The 23,469-nt window shown below is 36.8% G+C and overlaps 1 protein-coding gene across 1 annotated transcript; it reads right to left on the bottom strand.

Moving 5' to 3' along the window:
- Nucleotides 1-9,353: 9,353 nt before the first annotated feature.
- LOC110732075 lies at nt 9,354-9,905 on the bottom strand. The gene has a single exon (XM_021911988.1). It carries the CDS (start codon nt 9,903-9,905, stop codon nt 9,354-9,356), a length of 552 nt encoding a protein of 183 aa, XP_021767680.1.
- Nucleotides 9,906-23,469: the final 13,564 nt, after the last annotated feature.

Genomic DNA, 23,469 nt, shown 5'->3' with positions numbered 1-23,469 from the left:
TGCCAAAACTTTAATAGAAACCTCGAGTCTTTATCTGACACTATGTCCTTGGGAACTCCAAACTACATTCTTCACATAGACACTTGATAGCTGCTTCTTTTTCCAGGTTTCTTTGATAGGAATGAACATCGCTGATTTTGTAAGTCTGTCTAACATCACCCAAATCGTGTCATTCCCAGTACGAGTCTTTGGTAAGCCTGTCACAAAGTCCATGGATATGGAATCCCACTTCTAACCTGGTATTTCTAATGGTTGTACCTTTCCCATGAGTCTTTTGTGGTCTATCTTCACCTTCTGGCACGTTAGACACTTGGATACAAACTTAGCCACTTCTCTCTTCATATTCGGCCACCAAGAGAACTCCTTCAAGTCCTTATACAACTTATCACCCCCAGGGTGAACTAAAAATGGTGTATTATGGCACTCCTCCATGATTTTCCTCTTAATATCCTCACACTTCTGTGGTATACACCATCTCTCCTTATATCTCAAGCTCCCATCCTCATGAATCTTGAACTCGGTCTCCGCACCACTGGTCACACGATCCCTAATCTTCTGAAACGATTCATCTTCCAGTTGATTTTCTTTAATCCCCTCAAATATGGAAGGTTGGATGGTTAAAGCACTCAGTAATCCCTCTAACTCTCCTTGGTTGATAACCTCAAGGTTCAATCTCCTCATATCTTCACACAACTCATTGGCCACAATCAAAGCACTGCCATTATGACTCGACTTGTTGCTAAGGGCATCAGCAACTACATCCTCCTTTCCCTCGTGATATTGGATGTGGACATGGTAGTTTGTAAGATACTCTAGCCATCTACGTTGCCGCATGTTCAAGTGATCTTGGGTGAAGATGTACTTTAAACTTTTATGGTCCGTGAAGATCTTACAAGAAACACCGTAAAGGTAGTGCCTCCAAATCTTCAAAGTGAACACAACAGCTGCAAGCTCCAAGTCATGGGTAGGGTAGTTGACTTCATGTTTCTTCAGTTGTCTCGATGCATATGCGATCACCCTTCCATTCTGCTGTAGGACACATCCCAGACCATGCTTCGAGGCATCACTATACACTTCGAATCCTTCTATCCCATCAGGTAATACCAGCACTGGTGCAGTGGTCAATCGCTCTTTGAGGGTTTGAAAAGCTGATTCACAACTCTCGTTCCACTCAAACTTGGTCTGCTTCTTCATAAGAGTAGTCATGGGTCTGGCTATCCTTGAAAAATCCTTAACAAACCTTCTATAATATCCAGCTAATCCCAAGAAACAATAAACATCAGTCACATTCTTAGGTGTAGGCTACTCACTCACCGCCTTGATCTTCGCATGATCCACGGATACACCCTCCTTCGAAATGTAATGCCCCAAAAATGCAACTTTGTCCAACCAGAACTCACACTTGGAAAACTTAGCATACATCTTGTTCTTCCTAAGAGTTTCAAGGGTAGTTCTTAAGTGCTCAGCATGTTCTTCCTCATTCCTCGAATACACCAAAATGTCATCAATGAACACAACTACAAACTTATCCAAGTACTCATGAAACACTCGGTTCATCAAGTCCATGAATATGGCTGGTGCATTGGTTAACCCAAAAGGCATGACTGTAAACTCGTAATGTCCATACCGAGTTCTAAAGGCTGTTTTTGGAATGTCTTTATCTGCAACCTTCAACTGATGGTACCCCGACCTCAAGTCAATCTTCGAAAACACGCTTTCCCCCTTCAGTTGGTCAAACAAGTCATCTATCCTAGGTAGAGGGTACTTATTCTTCACAGTCACATTATTCAACTCTATATAGTCAATACATAGCCTCAAACTTCCATCCTTCTTTTTCACAAATAGCACAGGTGCTCCCCAAGGTGATGCGCTGGGCCTAATGAACCCCTTGTCTAACAACTCCTGCAATTGAGCCTTTAGTTCACTCATCTTAGCTGGTGCCATTCTATACGGTGCTTTTGAGATAGGTGCATCTCCTAGAACTAAATTAATGGTAAACTCAACTTCCCTCTTAGGTGGCATTCCCGAAATCTCTTCTGGAAAGATATCTTAAAACTCATTCACAATGGGCACATCCTCCATCCGCCTACTCTCACTCATACTCAAATCTTGAACACAGCAAAAGTACAATGGACATCCCTTCGTCACTAGCTTCTTCACCTTCATAGCAGAAATGATCCCAAAACCCTTAGGCTTCCCTAACCGTCTATAGGACATTTTCTTACCCAAAGGATCTCTCAGTTGCACCCTCTGCATCTCACAGTCTATCTTAGCCTTGTATAAACTCAGCCAATCCATCCCCAGAATTACATCTAAGTCCCTTAGGTTAAACTCAATAAGGTCTGATGGAAAGATAGCTTCTCCTATTTTCAAAGGCAAGCCTTTGAATATTTTATTACAATAAACAAGTTTTCCCGTAGGCAGACTAACTGACATATCAACATGACTCGATGCAGTTAAGTTTAATTTGCGCACAACAGAAGTAGAAATGAAAGAATAAGCTGCTCCAGAGTCAAATAGAGTGTTGACAGAGACAGATTGGATAGAAAAAGTACCAGTAACTACATCCGAGGACCTCTCAGCTTCTCCCTTGCTCATCACAGACAAGCGGCCAGGAGTGTTGTTTCTTGACTGATTTATCATTGTTGTTGTTGCCTGAGTTGCTGCTGTTGCCATTGCCAGACCTGTTGTTATTGTTGCTACCATTCCCAAACTTCCCATTCTGACCATTTCCCCCTATTCCCCTGGTTATTGAAATTGTTAGGCCTCTTCTGGGTGTTCCCACCATTCCCACCATTTCCCTGTTGTTTCAGCTTGGTGTAACACTCATACTACCTGTGCCCCATTTTGTTGCAGAAACGGCAGGTCACCAAATTACCATCACAGTCTCTCCTAGGGTGGTTCCTTCTACACCTCTTACAGTGGTAGGTTCTCTCTCAATTGTTTGCATTAGAAGAACTGCTAACATTATGGTTACCCCTATCAAATAAGTTCCCATTCCTAGGCCTCTTAAGTTACTCTGATTCTCATATTTCCCAAAGTCCTTCCTTTTCTCCCCAGCCTCAGCACTCGCACTAGCAGTCCTAGTATTCAGATGGTACAGATGGGCAGCTCTCTCATAAACCTTGTCAAGGGTTTTAAAAACTTTTCCGGCTAGGTCCTTCTGTAACTCGTCAGTCAATACTACCTCAAGAGAAAATCTATAAAGGGTCATAAACTTATTATAGACTCAGAGATTGACATGTCTCCCGTTGCTAGGCTTATAAACACCTGATCCTTCTGTTTCTTCAAGAACGGGGGGTAAAACTTGTCACTTAAGGAGGTCTTACACTTCCCACCCAAAGTTAGGTTTGGCCCTAACGGTCACAGCATTTTCTCTCCACCAGATATCAGCTTCGTCCTTAAGGTACATAGCGGCCTAGTCCACTTTCATACCCTCAGGACAGTTGAGTGCCACGAACAACTTGTCAAACTCTCGAATCCAGTTTTCTAGGAAAGTAGGGTCAGCACCTTCCCTAAAAACTAGTGGCCTAACCTGGTCCAGCTTCTTAAACATTTCAGCTTGGGGGTCGACTTGGTCTCCCTGGTTTTGGATCACATTTTCAGCCAACAAAAGAATAGCATCAGCTAAGGCAGCGTTCTTAGCCATTCTAGCTCTACTCCTGAAATAAAATAAATATGCACTCCATTTTTAACGAAACCCAAATACTATTCACACATATTCATTGAATCACAATATTACATTTGTCACATAAATTGGTTCAAAAGGGTACCTTGAGATTGCACCCCCTTGTCCCAAGCAAAACCACACAATAAAAGTACGATTCATACAAATGAAGTTAAGAAAATAATTTTCCCATCCCGCGACACTCTTACTAAGTTTGATCATAAACAAAGAAATTTTCCCCAAGAAGTATATGATCACAAAAATTAAACTTGCTCTTGCTCACAAATAAAAGTAAAATGAAGCTCTTAAAAATAAAATATCAACTTCTTATTGTAACTTATATAAAGGTATCAATCCCAAATAAAGACTTTGTAACACTAGCTACTTATAAAAATTAATCATCTAAATCAGACTATAATGAGGTTCTAATAATATTAACAATGGCAAATGCCTTATTCATGCTAACTCTACCCTAACAAAAATAATCCTCAAGGTATCACATTGTTGTTCTTATCTTTCTTCTCATTATACTTGTTAACATCAAAATCAAGGTCATTTTCGTCATCTGAGTCTTCAATAATTATTGCCTTGTAGAGCGGATTCGGATTTCTAGTAGCTCTCTTCCCAGCATTTGGATCTTCAGGTGGTGGTTGTAACCATTCAAGCTCATCCTCATCTGGAAAATCAATAAGAGCATAATCATGAAACATTCTTTGGTAGGTTTTAATCTTATGCTTCTTATTCTTTGCTATTTTAAACTCATGTAAGTACTGGTAGTCTTCCTCATCTGGATTAGTTGGCGTCATAATCTTTTCAAACCTTTCTAGAGTATTGTCACTTCGAGTATCATTCTCATCCTCAGACACAACAATGGGGTTGTTCCTAATATCATTATTAACGCTTTCAGATGTGATTACTGAGTCGTTCATCTCTTTTCTACGTTAACCCAACGCAACGAACATTCAAAAAGCATAACACAAGCACATCATGACAGGGTAAAGTCGTATCCTCTAATCAAAAGTAATTACCTAAGTCCTCTAACTAAAGTAGATAGGGAAGTAGGGTCGTACTCCACAGGGAAACAAGTCTTTCTACTCCTAATTAATTATTATAATCTAAATTATCTAAGTAACCAATATTATTGTGAATGAATTCTATACTACGAAGAATAAGATTGAGGTAAATAAAGTAGGGAGAAATCAAATATTAAAAGACTTAGGGCATAGGTTCACTAATAAACAATATTCCAGGGCAAATCATAATAAGCAATCATCAAGCATTGATTAATCAGATTATAAAGGGCTTTCGATACGTATTATAATCACATAGTTAATTTACCGGTATTAAATCTCATCTGTCGAATCTCGACTTAACCATTTATAAATCAGTCCGCCTATTGAAACTAAGCCTAAACATCAATTCTCATCTGTCGAATCTCGAATTAATATTGCTAAACTCATACAATTAAATCTGGCCAAACCTAATTGCATAGCATTAAATCAATCAATAGGAAATTAACCACGCAGTGATAATTAACAATCACAAAATTACCCCTTCATATAATTTATTAGATCCCCATAAACCCTAGAAATAAAACTACTCAAGAATCATCATAACTAAACTAATCAAATAAATAAAGCAAAGCATAATTAAAAAAGTAAATAAATAGCTGAAATTAAAAGAGAAAAAATTGTTACCAAAAGAAATCTGGATTAATGAAAGTAATTAAGAACAAAAGTTGAGAGATAATTTAAGAGAGAAATAACCTAAGTAGAGAGAGAAACTCTAAAGAAGAAGGTAATTAGAATTTACGTACATAATTCGTACTTAAACATTTCACAAAACAAAAATTAAAAACTAATATAATCAGCTATAAGAAAAACACGCGCCTGATCGGGCGAAGGGCCGCCCGATCGGGCCCGCCTTTTTTACAACGCCCTGCTGGTATGTCGCGCCCGATCGAGCTTACGCTCACCCGATCGGGCGTGCTTCTTCCTTGAAGGTGCTTAAGCGCGCATCCGCCCGATCGGGCGTATGCTTTCCCGATCGGGCCCGGTCTTCTTCTTCGAGGCTTGGATTTCGCTTGGGCTCAATTCCTCGGCCCAATCTGGATTTCCTCATCGGGTCTTGATTAATCGATCCACTAGCCTCGGTATCTCATACCGAGCCCTTAATCACCGGCTCTCACCGATCCTGGGCTTCAAGAGTGGTCGTGTCCTTCTAGCTTCCGTAGTTGATCCATGAAAACCCGGGAAAATGCTCCAAAAGTGCAATTTCCTGTAAAATACAACTAAAACTACGAAAACACAAACAAGTAATAAAAGTGGCCCTAAAGAGCCAAAAACACTTCATGTGATAATTAAATGCAAAAATATGTATGAAATATGCATGCATTCCCTTCTTAAGTCTACCCAAAGCTCACCAAGTAGAGAAAATAAACTTCAAAATTGTTTTAAATAAAATGGTTTAAAACATACTTAGTTTCAAATGAATAAAAAAATTTGTCATTAAAATTCAAAATTTAAATCATTGAATAGGCGCCTAAGTCATACTAAGTTAATTGGCTTTAGTGGTAATTAAATCTAACCTAAGCTCCCAGATACCACTTTGTAACAGCCCAATAATTCTCTCTTAAGAACCTGTGAGGAACATGTATATAACCTGAACAATTTCAAGAGAATTACTGGCGTGTTCAAACGTTAAGGCTATCTTAGAAATTAACAGCGGAAAACTAAAATAGTTATGAATAAACTTCAAAACAAAAGGATTAAATCAAAATAAGTGTTACAAGTTGGAACCATTAAGGCCCTTATTCAAAACCCAATAAAAGTAGTAAGTGATTAAATCCAGTGTTTGAATAAATTCAAACCCAAAAGAATTAGTGTCAAATAAAATCGAATTAAAATAAATTCAAACTTGCAAAAGAAATAAAATGCAAACACTAGTAGAAAAATAGCAGAGGGCACCGGTTCAAACACTAGTAGATCCCACAACCCTGATGAATGTTGCATGTGTAAGAACCTGTGGTTATTCTGCTCCCCAATATTACAAGTGTAAAAATTGGATCGTCACAGGGTCATTGAAAGGCGAAGGCCATGACCAAAGAAAGACACACACAAAAGCACGCAGTCAGCAAAGCTGAGTACATACAAGCTGCTAAATAAATTAAGAAAATACCTAACATGCTACTAATAATCAAGCACAAGCATCATTAAGTACAAACTCAACTCATGACTCAATTATCAAATTTATTAAGACCTCACTAATTGATATTAACTGACTCACTTATTTATTTCATTGGATTTAGCAATAGACAAGGTTGTCCAACCCATGTCCCATTTGGAACATCAATAAAAGAAAAACCCCGTGCAACCTTTCAGAAACATCAATAAACATCCAACGACCACGGGCGCGACTCCGTGACTGTAGTTAGTATGAGATCTCACCTAACTCCTAGTTGTAGAAAAATAATATTTGAAATAGGAGACTCGTAGATCAGACGACCTCGATAAAAGTACACGGCTAATACCCCATGTACCCCAACCCTTGATTGTCATTACTCCAGATGTGCACCATTCCAGAGTTTTATTACTCATCCATCTTGCACTTTACGTGATTTACAGGTTTAGACTTGGTGATGACTCATATACATTACAATACAAACATTCCAAACATAATTCAATCAAACATGGCAAATTCTCAATTTATATTCTTTATTTATTAGTGAAAAACAACATTTATTAATTATTCCTTTACTACCTCGGTGTATAAACACCTTAAGTGCATAAGGCACCCCAAAACCTTAACCTCGTCTTACAAGACTTGAATTTCTCCTTTACTCATCTTGTTTGCATAATCATGAATGAGTAATAATTTAATCTTTACACCAATCACATACCTTTGCCTTTAAACGCACCTTGCATAATTAGAGCACAAATAATACTTGCATTATAAACTAGTGCACATCATTTGAAATTCACAATGTATAACCAGACAATTTAACCCAGTCAATCCTATACATGATACTAAGTTCTCAATCCGTCCTTAACATGCACCTACAAGCAAGGTTTCATAGCTTGTACGTACCTTGTGTAAACAATATGGTTGGCCACTTAAAACTAGAAGTCGCCTTCTACAAATTCCTCTCCTAAACCAAACAATTAGAAATAAATCAATACCAAAGCAATTAAATTTACAACAATACTAAACTACTTTAAAACCTCTTAAATCATCAAAATAAAGCCTTTAAATTGTCCCCAATAATCAAAGTTAATAATATAACATCCCAACTTTAAGTTTATATGTTAGAATTATGAAAATAGTGTTTTATATCAAATTACAACAACTTTAAAGTAAGTAAATAAATCTGGAAATTTGTTTTAAGTATATAAAAAAACCCCATAAGCATAATTACTTGAAATAATCATTATATAGCAAGTTAGTGTGTTAAAAACCCAAGAATATATCAATTCAATGCAATTAGAGGCTTCAAAATAAAAATTATGAAATCTGAAAATTATTTTTAAAATTAGAATTTAAAGTTCAAAGCTTTTTCAATCACAAAATACTCACAATAATTATTTTATAGGTTTAGAAGCATAAAAAATGAAACTAACATAACTTGCTCATAAAAATTGAAACTTTAATAATCTGAAAATATATATATGATCAAAATAATTATACTTAAACAAAATTTAAGCATAGTATAATTAGATAACTTGTTTAGCACGTTTTCAAGCCCTAAAACATGAAAAGTCAATGTTTAAACCCTTATTTTCTTGATTAAACAAATCTAAAATTTTCTATAATAATTTAAACATGTCAAAACTCATGAATTCATAATATTTTACAACCCAAGTATAATATCAAACCATAATAACAATCATTTAGAATAAAATTAAACAAAGATTACAACTTTAAATCAATTAAATAAAATAAAAAGAAGTAAAGAAAAGGGAAGAAGAAGGGGCGAAATGCAGGGGGGAGGCGTGGCTGGCCGACGGTGGTGGCCGTAGGTGCGGCTGGCAGTGGTGGCTGTGCAGCAAGGAGGCGGCGGAAGGGCTTGAATTTTTTTTTTTTTTGTGTTGTTGTTCGTGAATGCAGGGAGAAGAAGGAGAGTGAATGCTTTTTTTTTTTTTTTTACGTGAGAGTGAGGAAAAGTGTGAGGGTTTTTTTAGGGTTTTATTTGGGCCTTGGGTTTTCTAATTAGATTAGGAGTAAAATTTGAGGTTTTGGGCTATTAAGTTATAATTGTTTGTAAAATTAGTCAAAAACATATTAGTTTACTTAAATCTTTTCATAAAAATAATTTATTCAATGAAATTGACATAAAAATATTTGTAAGAATAATATATAGATAAATTATAATTAAGTTGAAAATATGGGGGATTACAATCTACCCCTCTTAAAAGAAGTTTCGCCCTCGAAACTTTACCCAAAATCCATAGTTCCTCAAAAGTATTCAAACTTATGCGTTTTGTATTGCTATAAATTGCTTGCTTCTCAATATGCATTCTCAACAAACCGAACTTTGTGCTCAATGAACTCATAGTTGGCCAAAGTTTACATACTTTTATTGTAGGTAAACGCAATAATAATGCATAATGATAAACAAAAACATGCAAAATCAAGCAATAAATGGTATAATTGAGGTAAAAGCGCGAAATTACATCGCATTCTTCCCCCCTCAAAAGAAAAGAGTTACGCCCTCATAACTCACCTCGTCAAACAACTCGGGACATTTGTTTTTCATCTCATCCTGGGCCTCCCAAGTAGCCACTTCGTACTCCTGGTTTGACCAAAGGACTTTCACTATCTTCACATCTTTGGTTCTAGTACTACGCACCTTGTGATCTACTATCTTGACTGGTCTTTCTTCATAAGTTAGAGACTCATCTAGTTGAATAGTTTCCGGCTGCAAAACATAGGTTCCACTAGGCACATACTTTTTCAATTGGGAAATATTGAACACATCATGCATTTTCTCGAACTCCATTGGCAAAGCCAATTTGTGAGCCACTTTCCCCACACGTTGGAGAATTTCATACGGACCCACATATTTTGCACTAAGCTTCCCTTTCTTGCCTAATCGCATCACACCTTTTGTTGGAGAAACCTTTAGAAAGACTTTGTCCCCAACACTAAACTCATCATCTCTCCTCTTCAAGTCGGCATAAATCTTCTGTCTATCTTGTGCTGCCTTGATACGCGACTGGATTACTCTCACCTTGCTCACCATATCCTCAATGAAATCTATACCCAAAGTAACCTGTTAACTGTAATCATTCCAGCAAACTGGGCTTCTGCACTTCCTTCCATACAATGCTTCAAATGGTGCCATCTTGATGCTTGCATGGTAACTGTTATTGTAGGAGAATTCGATCAAAGGTAGGTGATCCTCCCAATTCCCTTGGAAGTCTAAAGCACAAGCTCGTAACATATCCTCCATGGTTTGGTGTGTTCTCTCAGTATGACCATCTGTTGCAGGGTGAAAGGCAGTACTCATCTTCAATGCTGTTCCAAGGTTCTCTTGCACTTTTTGCCAAAACTTTAATAGAAACCTCGAGTCTTTATCTGACACTATGTCCTTGGGAACTCCGTGCAACCGAAATACATTCTTCACATAGACACTTGCTAGCTGATTCTTTTTCCAGGTTTCTTTGATAGGAATGAACATCGCTGATTTAGTAAGTCTGTCTACAATCACCCAAATCTTGTCATTCCCAGTACGAGTCTTTGGTAAGCCTGTCACAAAGTCCATGGATATGGAATCCAACTTCCAACCTTGTATTTCTAATGGTTGTACCTTTCCCATGGGTCTTTTGTGGTCTATCTTTACCTTCTGGCACATTAGACACTTGGATACAAACTCGGCCACTTCTCTCTTCATATTCGGCCACCAATAGAACTCCTTCAAGTCCTTATACAACTTATCACCCCCAGGGTGAACTGAATATGGTGTATTATGGCACTCCTCCATGATTTTCCTTTTAATATCCTCACACTTCTGTGGTATACACCATCTCTCCTTATATCTCAAGCTCCCATCCTCATAAATCTTGAACTCAGTCTCTGCACCACTAGTCACACGATCCCTAATCTTCTAAAACGATTCATCTTCAAGTTGCTTTTCTTTAATCTCCTCAAATATGGAAGTTTGGATGGTTAAAGCACTCAGTAATCCCTCTAACTCTCCTTGGTTGATAACCTCAAGGTTCAATCTCCTCATATCTTCACACAACTCATTGGCCACAATCAAAGCACTGACATTATGACTTGACTTCCTGCTAAGGGCATTAGCAACTACATTCGCCTTTACCTCGTGATATTGGATGTGGACATGGTAGTTTGTAAGATACTCTAGCCATCTACGTTGCCGCATGTTCAAGTGATCTTGGGTGAAGATGTACTTTAAACTTTTATGGTCCGTGAAGATCTTACAAGAAACACCGTAAAGGTAGTGCCTCCAAATCTTCAAAGTGAACACAACAGCTGCAAGCTCTAAGTCATGGGTAGGGTAGTTGACTTCATGTTTCTTCAGTTGTCTCGATGCATATGCGATCACCCTTCCATTCTGCTGTAGGACACATCCCAGACCATGCTTCGAGGCATCACTATACACTTTGAATCCTTCTATCCCATCAGGTAATACCAGCACTGGTGCAGTGGTCAATCGCTCTTTGAGGGTTTGAAAAGTTGATTCACAACTCTCGTTCCACTCAAACTTGGTCTGCTTCTTCATAAGAGTAGTCATGGGTCTGGCTATCCTCGAAAAATCCTTAACAAAACTTCTATAATATCAAGCTAACCCCAAGAAACTATGAACATCAGTCACATTCTTAGGTGTATGCCACTCACTCACCGCCTTAATCTTCGCAGGATCCACGGATACACCCTCCTTCGAAATGTAATGCCCCAAAAATGCAACTTTCTCCAACCAGAACTCACACTTGGAAAACTTAGCATACATCTTGTTCTTCCTAAGAGTTTCAAGGGTAGTTGTTAAGTGCTCTGCATGTTCTTCCTCATTCCTCGAATACACCAAAATGTCATCAATGAACACAACTACAAACTTATCCAAGTACTCATGAAACACTCGGTTCATCAAGTCCATGAATATGGCTGGTGCATTGGTTAACCCAAAAGGCATGACTGTAAACTCGCAATGTCCATACCGAGTTCTAAAGGCTATTTTTGGAATGTCTTTATCAGCAACCTTCAACCGATGGTACCCCGACCTCAAGTCAATCTTCGAAAACACGCTTGCCCCCTTCATTTGGTCAAACAAGTCATCTATCCTAGGTAGAGGGTACTTATTCTTCACAGTCACATTATTCAACTCTCTATAGTCAATACATAGCCTCAAACTTCCATCCTTCTTTTTCACAAATAACACAGGTGCTCCCCAAGGTGATGCACTGGGCCTAATGAACCCCTTGTCTAACAACTCCTGCAATTGAGCCTTTAGTTCACTCATCTTAGCTGGTGCCATTCTATACGGTGCTTTTGAGATAGGTGCATCTCCTGGAACTAAGTCAATGGTAAACTCAACTTCCCTCTTAGGTGGCATTCCTGAAATCTCTTCTGGAAAGACATCTAAAAACTCATTCACAATGGGCACATCCTCCATCCGCCTACTCTCACTCATACTCAAATATTGAACACAGCAAAAGTACAATGGACATCCCTTCGTCACTAGCTTCTTCACCTATAGCAGAAATGATCCAAAAACCCTTAGGCTTCCCTAACCGTCTATAGGACATTTTCTTACCCAAAGGATCTCTCAGCTGCACCCTCTACATCTCACAGTCTATTTTAGCCTTATATAAACTCAGCCAATCCATCCCCAGAATTACATCTAAGTCCCCTAAGTTAAACTCAATAAGGTCTGATGGAAAGATAGCTTCTCCTATTTTCAAAGGCAAGCCTTTGAATATTTTATTACAATGGACAAAATTTCCCGTATGCAGACTTACTGACACATCAACATGACTTGATTCAGTTAAGTTTAATTTGCGCACAACAGAAGTAGAAATGAAAGAATAAGCTGCTCCAGAGTAAAATAGAGTGTTGATAGAGACAGATTGGATAGAAAAAGTACCAGTAACTACATCCGAGGATCTCTCAGCTTCTCCCTTGCTCATCACAGACAAGCGGCCGGGAGTGTTGTTTCTTGCCTGATAACCATTGTTGTTGTTGCCTGAGTTGTTGTTGCTTGAGTTGTTGTTGTTGCCATTGCCAGACCTGTTGTTGTTGTTGCTACCATTCCCAAACTTCCCATTATGACCATTTCCCCTATTCCCCTGGTTATTGAAATTGTTAGGCCTTTGCTGGGTGTTCCCACCATTCCCACCATTTCCCTGTTATTTCTGCTTGGTGTAACACTCATACTCCCTGTGTCCCCTTTTGTTGCAGAACCGGCAGGTCACCAAATTTCCATCACAGTCTCTCCCAGGGTGGTTCCTTCTACACCTCTTACAGTGGTAGGTTCTCTCTCCATTGTTTGCATTGGAAGAACTTTTAACATTCTGGTTACCCCTATCAAATGAGTTCCCATTCTTAGGCCTCTTAAAGTTACTCTGATTCTCATATTTCCCAAAGTCCTTCCTTTTCTCCCCAGCATTAGCACTCGCACTAGCAGTCCTAGTATTCAGATGGTACAGATGGGCAGCTCTCTCATAAACCTTGTCAAGGGTTTTAAAAACTTTTCCGGCTAGGTCCTTCTGTATCTCGTCAGTCAATCCATGCTCAAACCTCTGAGCCTTCAGCTCTTCAGTTGGTACTACCTTAGGAGCAAACCTAGAAAGGGTCATAAACTTATTATAGTACTCAGAGATTGACATGTCTCCCATTGCCAGGCTTATAAACACCTGAGCCTTTTGTTTCTTCAAGAACGGGGGGTAAAACTTGTCCCTCAAGGAGGTCTTAAACACTTCCCACCCAAAGTTAGCTTTGGCCCTAACGGTCACAACATTGTCTCTCCACCAGATATCAGCTTCGTCCTTAAGGTACATAGCGGCCTGGTCCACTTTCATACCCTCGGGACAGCTGAGTGCCACGAACAGCTTGTCAAACTCTCGAATCCAGTTTTATAGGAAAGTAGGGTCAGCACCTCCCCTAAAAACTGGTGGCCTAACCTGGGCCAACTTCTTAAACATTTCAGCTTGGGGTCGACTTGGTCTCCCCGGTTTTGGATCACATTTTCAGCCAAAAAACGAATAGCATTAGCTAAGGCAGCGTTCTCAGCCATTCTAGCTCTACGCCTGAAATAAAATAAATATGCACTCCATTTTAAACGAAACCCAAATACTATTCACCCATATTCATTGCATCACAATATTACATTTGTCACATAAATTGGTTCAAAAGGGTGCCTTTGAGATTGCACCCCCTTGTCCCAAGCAAAACCACACAATAAAAGCATGATTCAAACAAATGAAGTTAAGAAAATAATTTTCCCATCCCGCGACACTCTTACTAAGTTTGTTCATAGACAAAGAAATTTTCCCCAAGAAGTATATGATCACAAAAATTAAACTTGCTCTTGCTCACAAATAAAAGTAAAATGAAGCTCTTAAAAATAAAATATCAACTTCTTATTATAACTTATATAAAGGTATCAATCCCAAATAAAGACTTTGTAGCACTAGCTACTTATTAAAATTAATCATCCAAATCAGACTATAATGAGGTTCTAATAACTATTATCAAAGGCAAATGCCTTATTCATGCTAACTCCACCCTAACAAAAATAACCCTCAAGGTATCGCATTGCTATTCTTATCTTTCTTCTCATTATACTTATTAACATCAAAATCAAGGTCATTTTCGTCATCTGAGTCTTCAATAATTATTTCCTTATAGAGCGGATTCGGATTTCTAGTAGCTCTCTTCCCAGCATTTGGATCTTCAGGTGGTGGTTGTAACCATTCAAGCTCATCCTCATCTGGAAATTCAATAAGAGTATAATCATGGAACATTCTTTGGTAGGTTTTAATCTTATGCTTCTTATTCTTTGCTATTTTAAACTCATGTAAGTACTGGTAGTCTTCCTCATCTGGATTAGTTGGCGTCATAATTTTTTCAAACCTTTCCAGAGTACCGTCACTTTGAGTATCATTCTCATCCTCAGACACAACAATGGGGTTGTTCCTAATATCATTATTCACGCTTTCAGACGTGATTACTGAGTCGCTCATCTCTTTTCTACGTTAACCCAACGCAACGAACATTCAAAAAGCATAACACAAACACATCATAAAAATAAATCAATTAGAACATAATTATAACATGTTAAATAAATAAGAAAATAACACTTCATGTGATAATTAAATGCAAAAATATGTATGAAATATGCATGCATTCCCTTCTTAAGTTTACCCAAAGCTCCCCAAGTAGACAAAATAAACTTCAAATTGTTTTAAATAAAATGGTTTAAAACATACTTAGTTTCAAATGAATAAAAAAAAAATTGTCATTAAAATTCAAAATTTAAATCATTGAATAGGCGCCTAAGTCATACTAAGCTAATTGGATTTAGTGGTAATTAAATCTAACCTAAGCTCCCAGATACCACTTTGTAACACCCCAATAATTATCTCTTAAGAACCTGTGAGAAACCTGTATATAACCTGAACAATTTCAAGAGAATTACTGGCATGCTACCGCCACGTGTTCAAACGTTAAGGCTATCTCAGAAATTAGCAGCGGAAAACTAAAACAGTTATGAATAAACTTCAACACAAAAGGATTAAATCAAAATAAGTGTTACAAGTTGGAACCATTAAGGCCCTTATTCAAAACCCAATAAAAGTAGTAAGTGATTAAATCCAGTGTTCGAATAAATTCAAACCCAAAAGAATTAGTGTCAAATAAAATAGAATTAAAATAAATTCAAACTTGCAAAAGAAATAAAATTCAAACAATCAACTCTCTACTCAAGATCCCACAACCCTGATGAATGCTGCATGTGTAAGAACCTGTGGTTATTCTGCTCCCCAATATTATAAGTGTAAAAATTAGATCGTCACAGGGTCATTGAAAGGCGAAGGCCATGACCAAAGAAAGACACACACAAAAGCACGCAGTCAGCAAAGCCAAGTACATACAAGCTGCGAAATAAATTAAGAAAATACCTAACATGCTACTAATAATCAAGCACAAGCATCATTAAGTACAGACTCAACTCATGACTTAATTATCAAATTTATTAAGACCTCACTAATTGATATTAACTGACTCACTTATTTATTTCATTGGATTTAGCAATAGACAAGGTTGTCCAACCTATGTCCCATTTGGAACATCAATAAAAGAAAAACCCCATGCCTCCTTTCGGAAACATCAATAAACATCCAACGACCACGGGCGCGACTCTGTGACCGTAGTTAGTATGTGTAGGTAATATTTCAAGCATTATCCCTAGCTTGAACCCCACTGTGATCATACACTAAAGTACGGTGGTGTCCAAAGGGAAAGAAGATAGAGCAAAAGAGTCGCCAACAAGTTTTTAGGAACTTGTAAACCGTTCACGAGGTGAAGGTTACACCCCTTAACGATCCAAGAGATCGTCAACTCCAATAGGTCTGGAACCATGAATGGTAGTTCGGGGATGAAGGTACAAATCCAACCTAAAAGAGATTGAACCTGCCCTAATAATAGGCCTCTACTTTATTCTGATCGTATTCATGTGCGTTTTCTGACTAACATACAATCAATAGGATTAACCCTAAACTTGTTTATCTATGTTGGTTGAATATTAATGCACAAACAAATATATTATTGGCGATCACTTGAATTATAATCATATTAACCCTAAACAAGATTATTAATTATCTTATTAAACGTGATTACAAGTATCAATTCCCTTTAAACATGCATAAAAGGCGTGATCAAGCAATAACAATAATAATCAAGCAACATAATAATCATAACAATTATAAAAATAATAATCATAATCATGTTAAAGAATAATAATAGCAAGATCATAGGCATGATACTAACAAGATTAATAACAAACCCTAGCATGTCTCTAAACATTAAAAAACAAATATATAGCCCTAACATGATACTATTAGGAAAGATAATAAAAGGCATCATAGAAATCATAATTGACATTATATTCTTTACCCTAAACATGATACTAGGAATTTATTGTTGTCACCCTAAACATCAAATTAAGAAAAACATCCTAACAGTATACTAGGAATCATAATAAAAACCTAGACATGATTTCTATATCATAATATCAATTAAACAATTAAAGCACTTACTTGGATGCCTCGTACCTCAATCTAATAAAAAAATACACACGTTAGTAACTTCAAGGAAAACATAAACAAAAAAATTAAATTAAATAATTGAAATAAAGATTTGGGACCAAACCCTCAGAAATTAATCCTTTCATGTCTAGGGCGAAGGCAACTTCGAATACGGCTAGGTGTACCTAAGTCGTGTGAATGCGGAATTTTGTATTTGAGAGAAGGCTAGTTTAGAAAAGAGAGAGAGAGAGTAATCAAGAAAATCTTGATGAGAGTTGGTGAAAAAGAGAATAAGAGTTTATGAGAATTGGTGATTGAAAATGGGGTTTTTAGAAAGCTATTTATAGAGAAAATCAGCCAAAAAGATAGAAAATCGAAACAGAGTTCTGACGCGCATAAACCTTGATTAGCGTCGACACTGGCAATTCACGCCAGCCGCTGAAGGTTAGCGCCAAGCGCCAAGACTTAGCGCCAGGCGCTAATGCTTAGCCTCAGGCGCTAATAATCAGTATCACGCGTTTTTATTTTTGTCATATCTTTTGATCCGGAAGTCCAAATAATCCATATAATATCTCGTTGGAAATCTCTTGAAGTCTAATTTCCAAACCAATTTGAATCAGATTAAAATCTTTTGTAAATAAAAAGATATAAGCGAAATAGTGGAAGGGTATCAGTTTTGGATAGAGTTTCATATCTCATTCATATCTTTTTCGTTATAACTCGGATTTAATATTATAATATATCATTGGAAAGATAATTTCAATATCTATCCAAACACATAAAATTTGGATAAAGATTATGAAACACGAAAATAAAATCTGAATATATTCCACTTCGTACAAAACAAGGATTCTTAAAAGGAGTAGTTTTATTCAATTTCAAACTCTTTAAAACATAATTATCAATCCTAACTCCATTAGGATTTAAGAGAACCTTCTAGAGTATTCTAGAGGACTATAATCAATTCTAATAGTTTTAGGAATGATAATTAATAATAGGCCCTCCTCTAGATCATTGGGCCGCATATAAAAACCAAATCAGGCCCAGTTTAGTATTTTGGCCATAACTTCCTCATTATTCATCGGAATTGAGCTTATAATATATCGTTGGAAAGTTATTTTCAAGCTCCATCCAACTAAACCATTATTGGACCTTATCATGGACCAAACTAAACTAAAATGCATGTTTTTTCAATAATAAGGTAAGAAAAGAAATATTTTCAAAAACAGAAAGAAGAGATATTTTAATAAAAACATCCTCATCACTAGACTTTTCACACTTTCGCTTTGTTCGATAATCAAATGACATGAAAGGTACTCATCACTGGGTTTGGTTTTGGGAAGACACATTTGGTTGTCTACAGTATGAGATCTCACCTAACTCCTAGTTTTAGAAAATAATATTTAAAATAGGAGACTCGTAGATCAAACGCCCTCGATAAAAGTACATGGCTAATACCCCATGTACCCCAACCCCTGATTGTCTTTACTCCAGATGTGCACCATTCCAGAGTTTTATTGCTCATCCATCTTGCACTTTACGTGATTTACAGGTTTAGACTTGGTGATGACTCATAAACAATACAATACAAACATTCCAAACACAATTCACTCAAACATGGCAAATTCTCAATTTATATTCTTGATTTATTAGTGAAAAACAACATTTATTAATTATTCCTTTACTACCTCGGTGTATAAACACCTTGAGTGCATAAGGCACCCCAAAACCTTAACCTCGTCTTACAAGACTTGAATTTCTCCTTTACTCATCTTGTTTGCATAATCATGAATGAGTAATAATTTAATCTTTACACCAATCACATACCTTTGCCTTTAAGCGCACCTTGCTTAATTAGAGCACAAATAATACTTGCATTATAAACTAGTGCACATCATTTGAAATTCACAATGTATAACCAGACAATTTAACCTAGTCAATCCTATACATGATACTAAGTTATCGATCCGTCCTTAACATGCACCTACAAGCAAGGCTTCGTAGCTTGTATGTACCTTGTGTAAGCAATCCGGTTGGCCACTTTAAAACTAGAAGTCGCCTTCTACAAAGTCCTCTCCTAAACCAAATAATTAGAAATAAATCAATACCAAAGCAATTAAATTTACAGCAATACTAAAGTACTTTAAAACCTCTTAAATAATCAAAATAAAGCCTTTAAATTGTCCCCAATAATCAAAGTTAATAATATAACATCCCAACTTTAAGTTTATATGTTAGAATTATGAAAATATAGTGTTTTATATCAAATTAAAGCAACTTTAAAGTAAGTAAATGTAGACACCCATTTGTGTCTCCCCAAAACCAAACCCAGTGATGAGTACCTTTCACGTTCAATCATAATCGAATGAAGTGAAAGTGTGGAAAGTTTAGTGTTGCGGATAGTTTTAATTTCTTGTCTCTTCTCTCTGTTTTTGAAAACCTATTTAAAGAAAACAGCCAATCCAGTTTGGTTGGTCCATGATATGGGTCCCATAGTAGTGTAGTTGGATGGGGTTTGAAAAGAGCTTTCCAGCGATACATTATAAGCCCAATTCCGATGAATATTGAGGAAGTTATGGCCAAATTACTGAACTGGGTCTGGTTTGAGCCTTATATGCGGCCCAATGATCTAGAGAAGGGTCTAACATGGATTTATCATTCCTAATGCAATTAGGAATGGTTTTAGTTTTCTAGATTCTTCTAGAAGGTTCTTTTCATTCCTAATTTAATTAGCATTGATAAATTGACTTTTGTTGACTTTTTAGAGTTTTTATCAGAATTAAAGAACTTTTTTGAGGAAAATACGATTTTATCCTCCTGTACGGCAATTTCTATCTGATTTTAAGAAAACGCGTCAAAAACTTAGTCAGCGCCAAACGCCAGCATTAGCGCCTGACGCTAAGCTTGGCGCCTGGCGCTAGTCTTAGCGCCTGGCGCTAACGTCAGCGTCTGGCGCTAATCCTGGTTTTGCGCGTCAGAAATCTGTTTTGATTTTTTATCTTTTTGGATGATTTTCTGTATAAATAGCTTTCTAAAAACTCCGTTTTCATTCACAAACTCTCATAAAGGAATTCTTGATTCTCTCTCTCTTTCTAAACTAGCCTTTTTACAAACAAAATTCCTCATACATTAGCACTAGACACACCTAGCCAAGTTCAAAATTGCCTTCGCCCTAGACGTGAAAGGTTTGATATTTCTGAGGGTTTGGTCCCAAATCTCTATTTCAATTATTTAATTTAATTATTTGATTATTATTTTCCTTGAAGTTACTATCGTGTGTATTTTGTTATTAGAAAGAGGTACGAGGCATCCAAGTAAGTACTTTAATGGTTTTTATTGATGTTATTATGTAGAAATCATGCTTAGGTTATTATTATGATTCCTAATGTTATGTTAGGGCGTTTTGATCTTCCTAGTATCATGTCTAGGGTAACTTTAATATTAAGTATGATTAAAAGTATGATGCCTTTTATGTTCTTCCTAATATTTATGATTGTTAGTATCATGTTAGGGTTAAAGCTTTGATTTTTAATGCTTAGTGACATGATAGGGTTTGTTATTAATCTTGTTAGTATCATGCCTATGATCTTGCTATTATTATACTTTAACATGATTATGATAAATATGATTATTTTATGATGATTATATATTATTATCATGATTATAATTGTTACGATAATTATTGTTACTGTTATTATTATGTTGCTTGATATTTATTGTTATTGCTTGATCACACCTTTTATGCATGTTTAAAGGGAATTTGGTACTTGTAATCACGCTTAATAAGATAATTAATAATCTTGTTTAGGGTTAATTTGATTATAATTCAAGTGATCGCCAATAATAGTTTTATTTGTGCATTAATATTCAACCAACATAGATTAAACAGGTTTAGGGTTAAATCTATTGATTGCATGTTAGTCAGAAAGCGCGCATGGATACGATCAGAATAAAGTAGAGGCCTATTATTAGGGCAGGTTCAATCTCTTTTAGGTTGGATTTGTACCTTCATCCCCGAACTACCAGTCATGATTCCAGACCTATTGGAGTTAACGATCTCCTGGATCGTGAAGGGTGTGACCTTCACCTCGTGAACGGTTTACAAGTTCCTAAAACTTGTTGGCGACTCTTTTGCTCTATCTTCTTTCCCTTTGGACGCCACCGTACTTTAGTGTATGATCACAGTGGGGTTCAAGCTAGGGATTAACGCTTGAAATATTCCCTACAGTAAATAAATCTGGAAATTTGCTTTAAGTATCTAAAATAACCCCATAAGCATAATTACTTGAAATAATCATTATATAGCAAATTAGTGTGTTAAAACCCAAGAATATATCAATTCAATGCAATTAGAGGCTTCAAAATAAAAAGTATGAAATCTGAAAATTATTTTTAAAATTAGAATTTAAAGTTCAAAGCTTTTTCAATCACAAAATACTCACAATAATTATTTTATAGGTTTAGAAGCATAAAAACATGAAACTAACATAACTTGCTCATAAAAATTGAAACTTTAATAATCTGAAAATATATATATGATCAAAATAATTATACTTTAACAAAATTTAAGCATAGTATAATTAGATAACTTGATTAGCACGTTTTCAAGCCCTAAAACATGAAAAATCAATGTTTAAACCCTTATTTTCTTAATTAAACAAATCTGAAATTTTCTATAATAATTTAAACATGTCAAAACTCATGAATTCATAATCTTTTACAACCCAAGTATAATATCAAACCATAATAACAATCATTTAGAATAAAAATTAAACAAAGATTACAACTTTAAATCAATTTAATAAAATAAAAAGAAGTAAAGAAAAGGGAAGAAGAAGGGGAAAACTGCAAGGGGAGGCGCGACTGGCCGACGGTGGTGGCCGGAGGTGCGGCTGGCGGTGGTGGCTGTCCGGCAGGGAGGCGACAACAGGGCTTGATTTTTTTTTTTTTTTTGTGTGTTGTTCGGAATGCAGGGAGAAGAAGGAGAGTGAATGCTTTCTTTTTTCTTTTTTTTTTTTTACGTGAGAGAGAGGAAAAGTGTGAGGGTTTTATTTGGGCCTTGGGTTTCCTAATTAGATTAGGAGTAAAATTTGAGGTTTTGGGCTATTAAGTTAAAATTGTTTGTAAATTAGTCAAAAACATATTAGTTTACTTAAATCTTTTCATAAAAATAATTTATTCAATGAAGTTGACATAAAAATATTTGTAAGAATAATATATAACTAAATTATAATTAAGTTGAAAATATGGGGGATTACAAATCATGTCTAAGATTTATAGCGATTTCACTCGTAAGTGGTGCCGATTTCTGGCTGTTAAAGAGAGAAAAGAACTTGCCTTTTTCACTTAGGGGGTATCTATGGTATAAAGGGGGTAGATCTTGACATAGACTTTATTCATACCATCTTGGAGTATTGGAATTCATACACTCATTGCTTTAGACTTGGTTATAATGAAATTTATCCTTTACCGAAAGAATTTGGTGCCATACTAGGCTTCCCTTCCCTAAATCTTGCGATAATTCCAAAAGTAAGCGAGTATTATTATAAAGATTTTGAGTGTTTCCTTAACCTTAAGGACAAGGATTTGAAAAATATTGTGCATGGAAACATAGTTAATTTGAAAGAATTTGCACGTTTTTATTTTGACAGACCACGCTCCGAATCTTTTCATGTTTATAGGAAAAGGGCCTTTCCTTTTTTGCATGCTAAACCAGTATTTGCTCACTAGTGGTAATATTTACGAGGGTAGTAGCTTAGCCGGGCTTGGCCAAAATAAGACTACTCTAGTATGTGAGCAAAAGTGTTCAATCTTGTGGATGATCCTTTCTAGCTTAACCCAAGTGGGTTTCTCAAATCTCAATGCTATGGAATTATAGAGAAATCCCATGAATATTCCACTCTCCCATCAATGTGGGAGAGTTGGTAAAATTCCATTTTCTATTTTAATTTTAATTCAAAAGAAAAATCAATGCAATCAATAATAAATAAGTGTCAAAACAAGCGGGAGAGAGTAGGTGAGGACCACAAAGGGGGGGACCAACTCCCTTGCTCCCCAAGCATCCACAAACCGCCCCTCACACTCTCTCTCGGGTCCAACCAAAATGCGCCAGCTAGCCGCAGCCAGCCTTTGGCACCAAGGCAGCCTCGCTGATGCCTGGTGCCCTTGAATGAGCCTGCTGGCCTTTGGAACGGGCTGCTGCCTCGGCCTAGCACGCTCCGCATGCATGCGGGTTGCTGGGCTAGGCTTTGTGCGCCTGTCGCTAGCATCAGCTAGCATAGCCTAGTACGCTGTTTGCGCGCACCATCGATGCTGCTGTTAGCTTGCTAGCACGTTGGTGCGCGCCATCGATGCTACCACGCGCATGCTAGCATGCTGCACCCGCACCAGCCAGCGCTGCTTGAAGCCTCGGCTTGGTGCAGCGCAAATGCTAGCTTCTAGCTAGCACTTGTGCCCCTAGCACTTTGTTTGCTCGGGGCATTTTGATGCTAGGGGTATTTTGGTACTTTTTTGATGACTTGAATCGTTTCTTCGTCTTTTTAA

The sequence above is a fragment of the Chenopodium quinoa genome, unplaced genomic scaffold (assembly GCF_001683475.1).
Source record: "Chenopodium quinoa cultivar QQ74 unplaced genomic scaffold, ASM168347v1, whole genome shotgun sequence".
NCBI lineage: Eukaryota > Viridiplantae > Streptophyta > Magnoliopsida > Caryophyllales > Amaranthaceae > Chenopodium > Chenopodium quinoa.
The sequence above is the reverse complement of the archived record's forward strand: the minus strand, read 5'-3'. Positions and strand labels throughout refer to the sequence as shown.

Coding starts and splice junctions, on each gene's coding strand:
- LOC110732075 (XM_021911988.1), bottom strand. CDS start 9,905: ATGGTGAGCAAGGTGAGAGTAATCCAGTCGCGTATCAAGGCAGCACAA.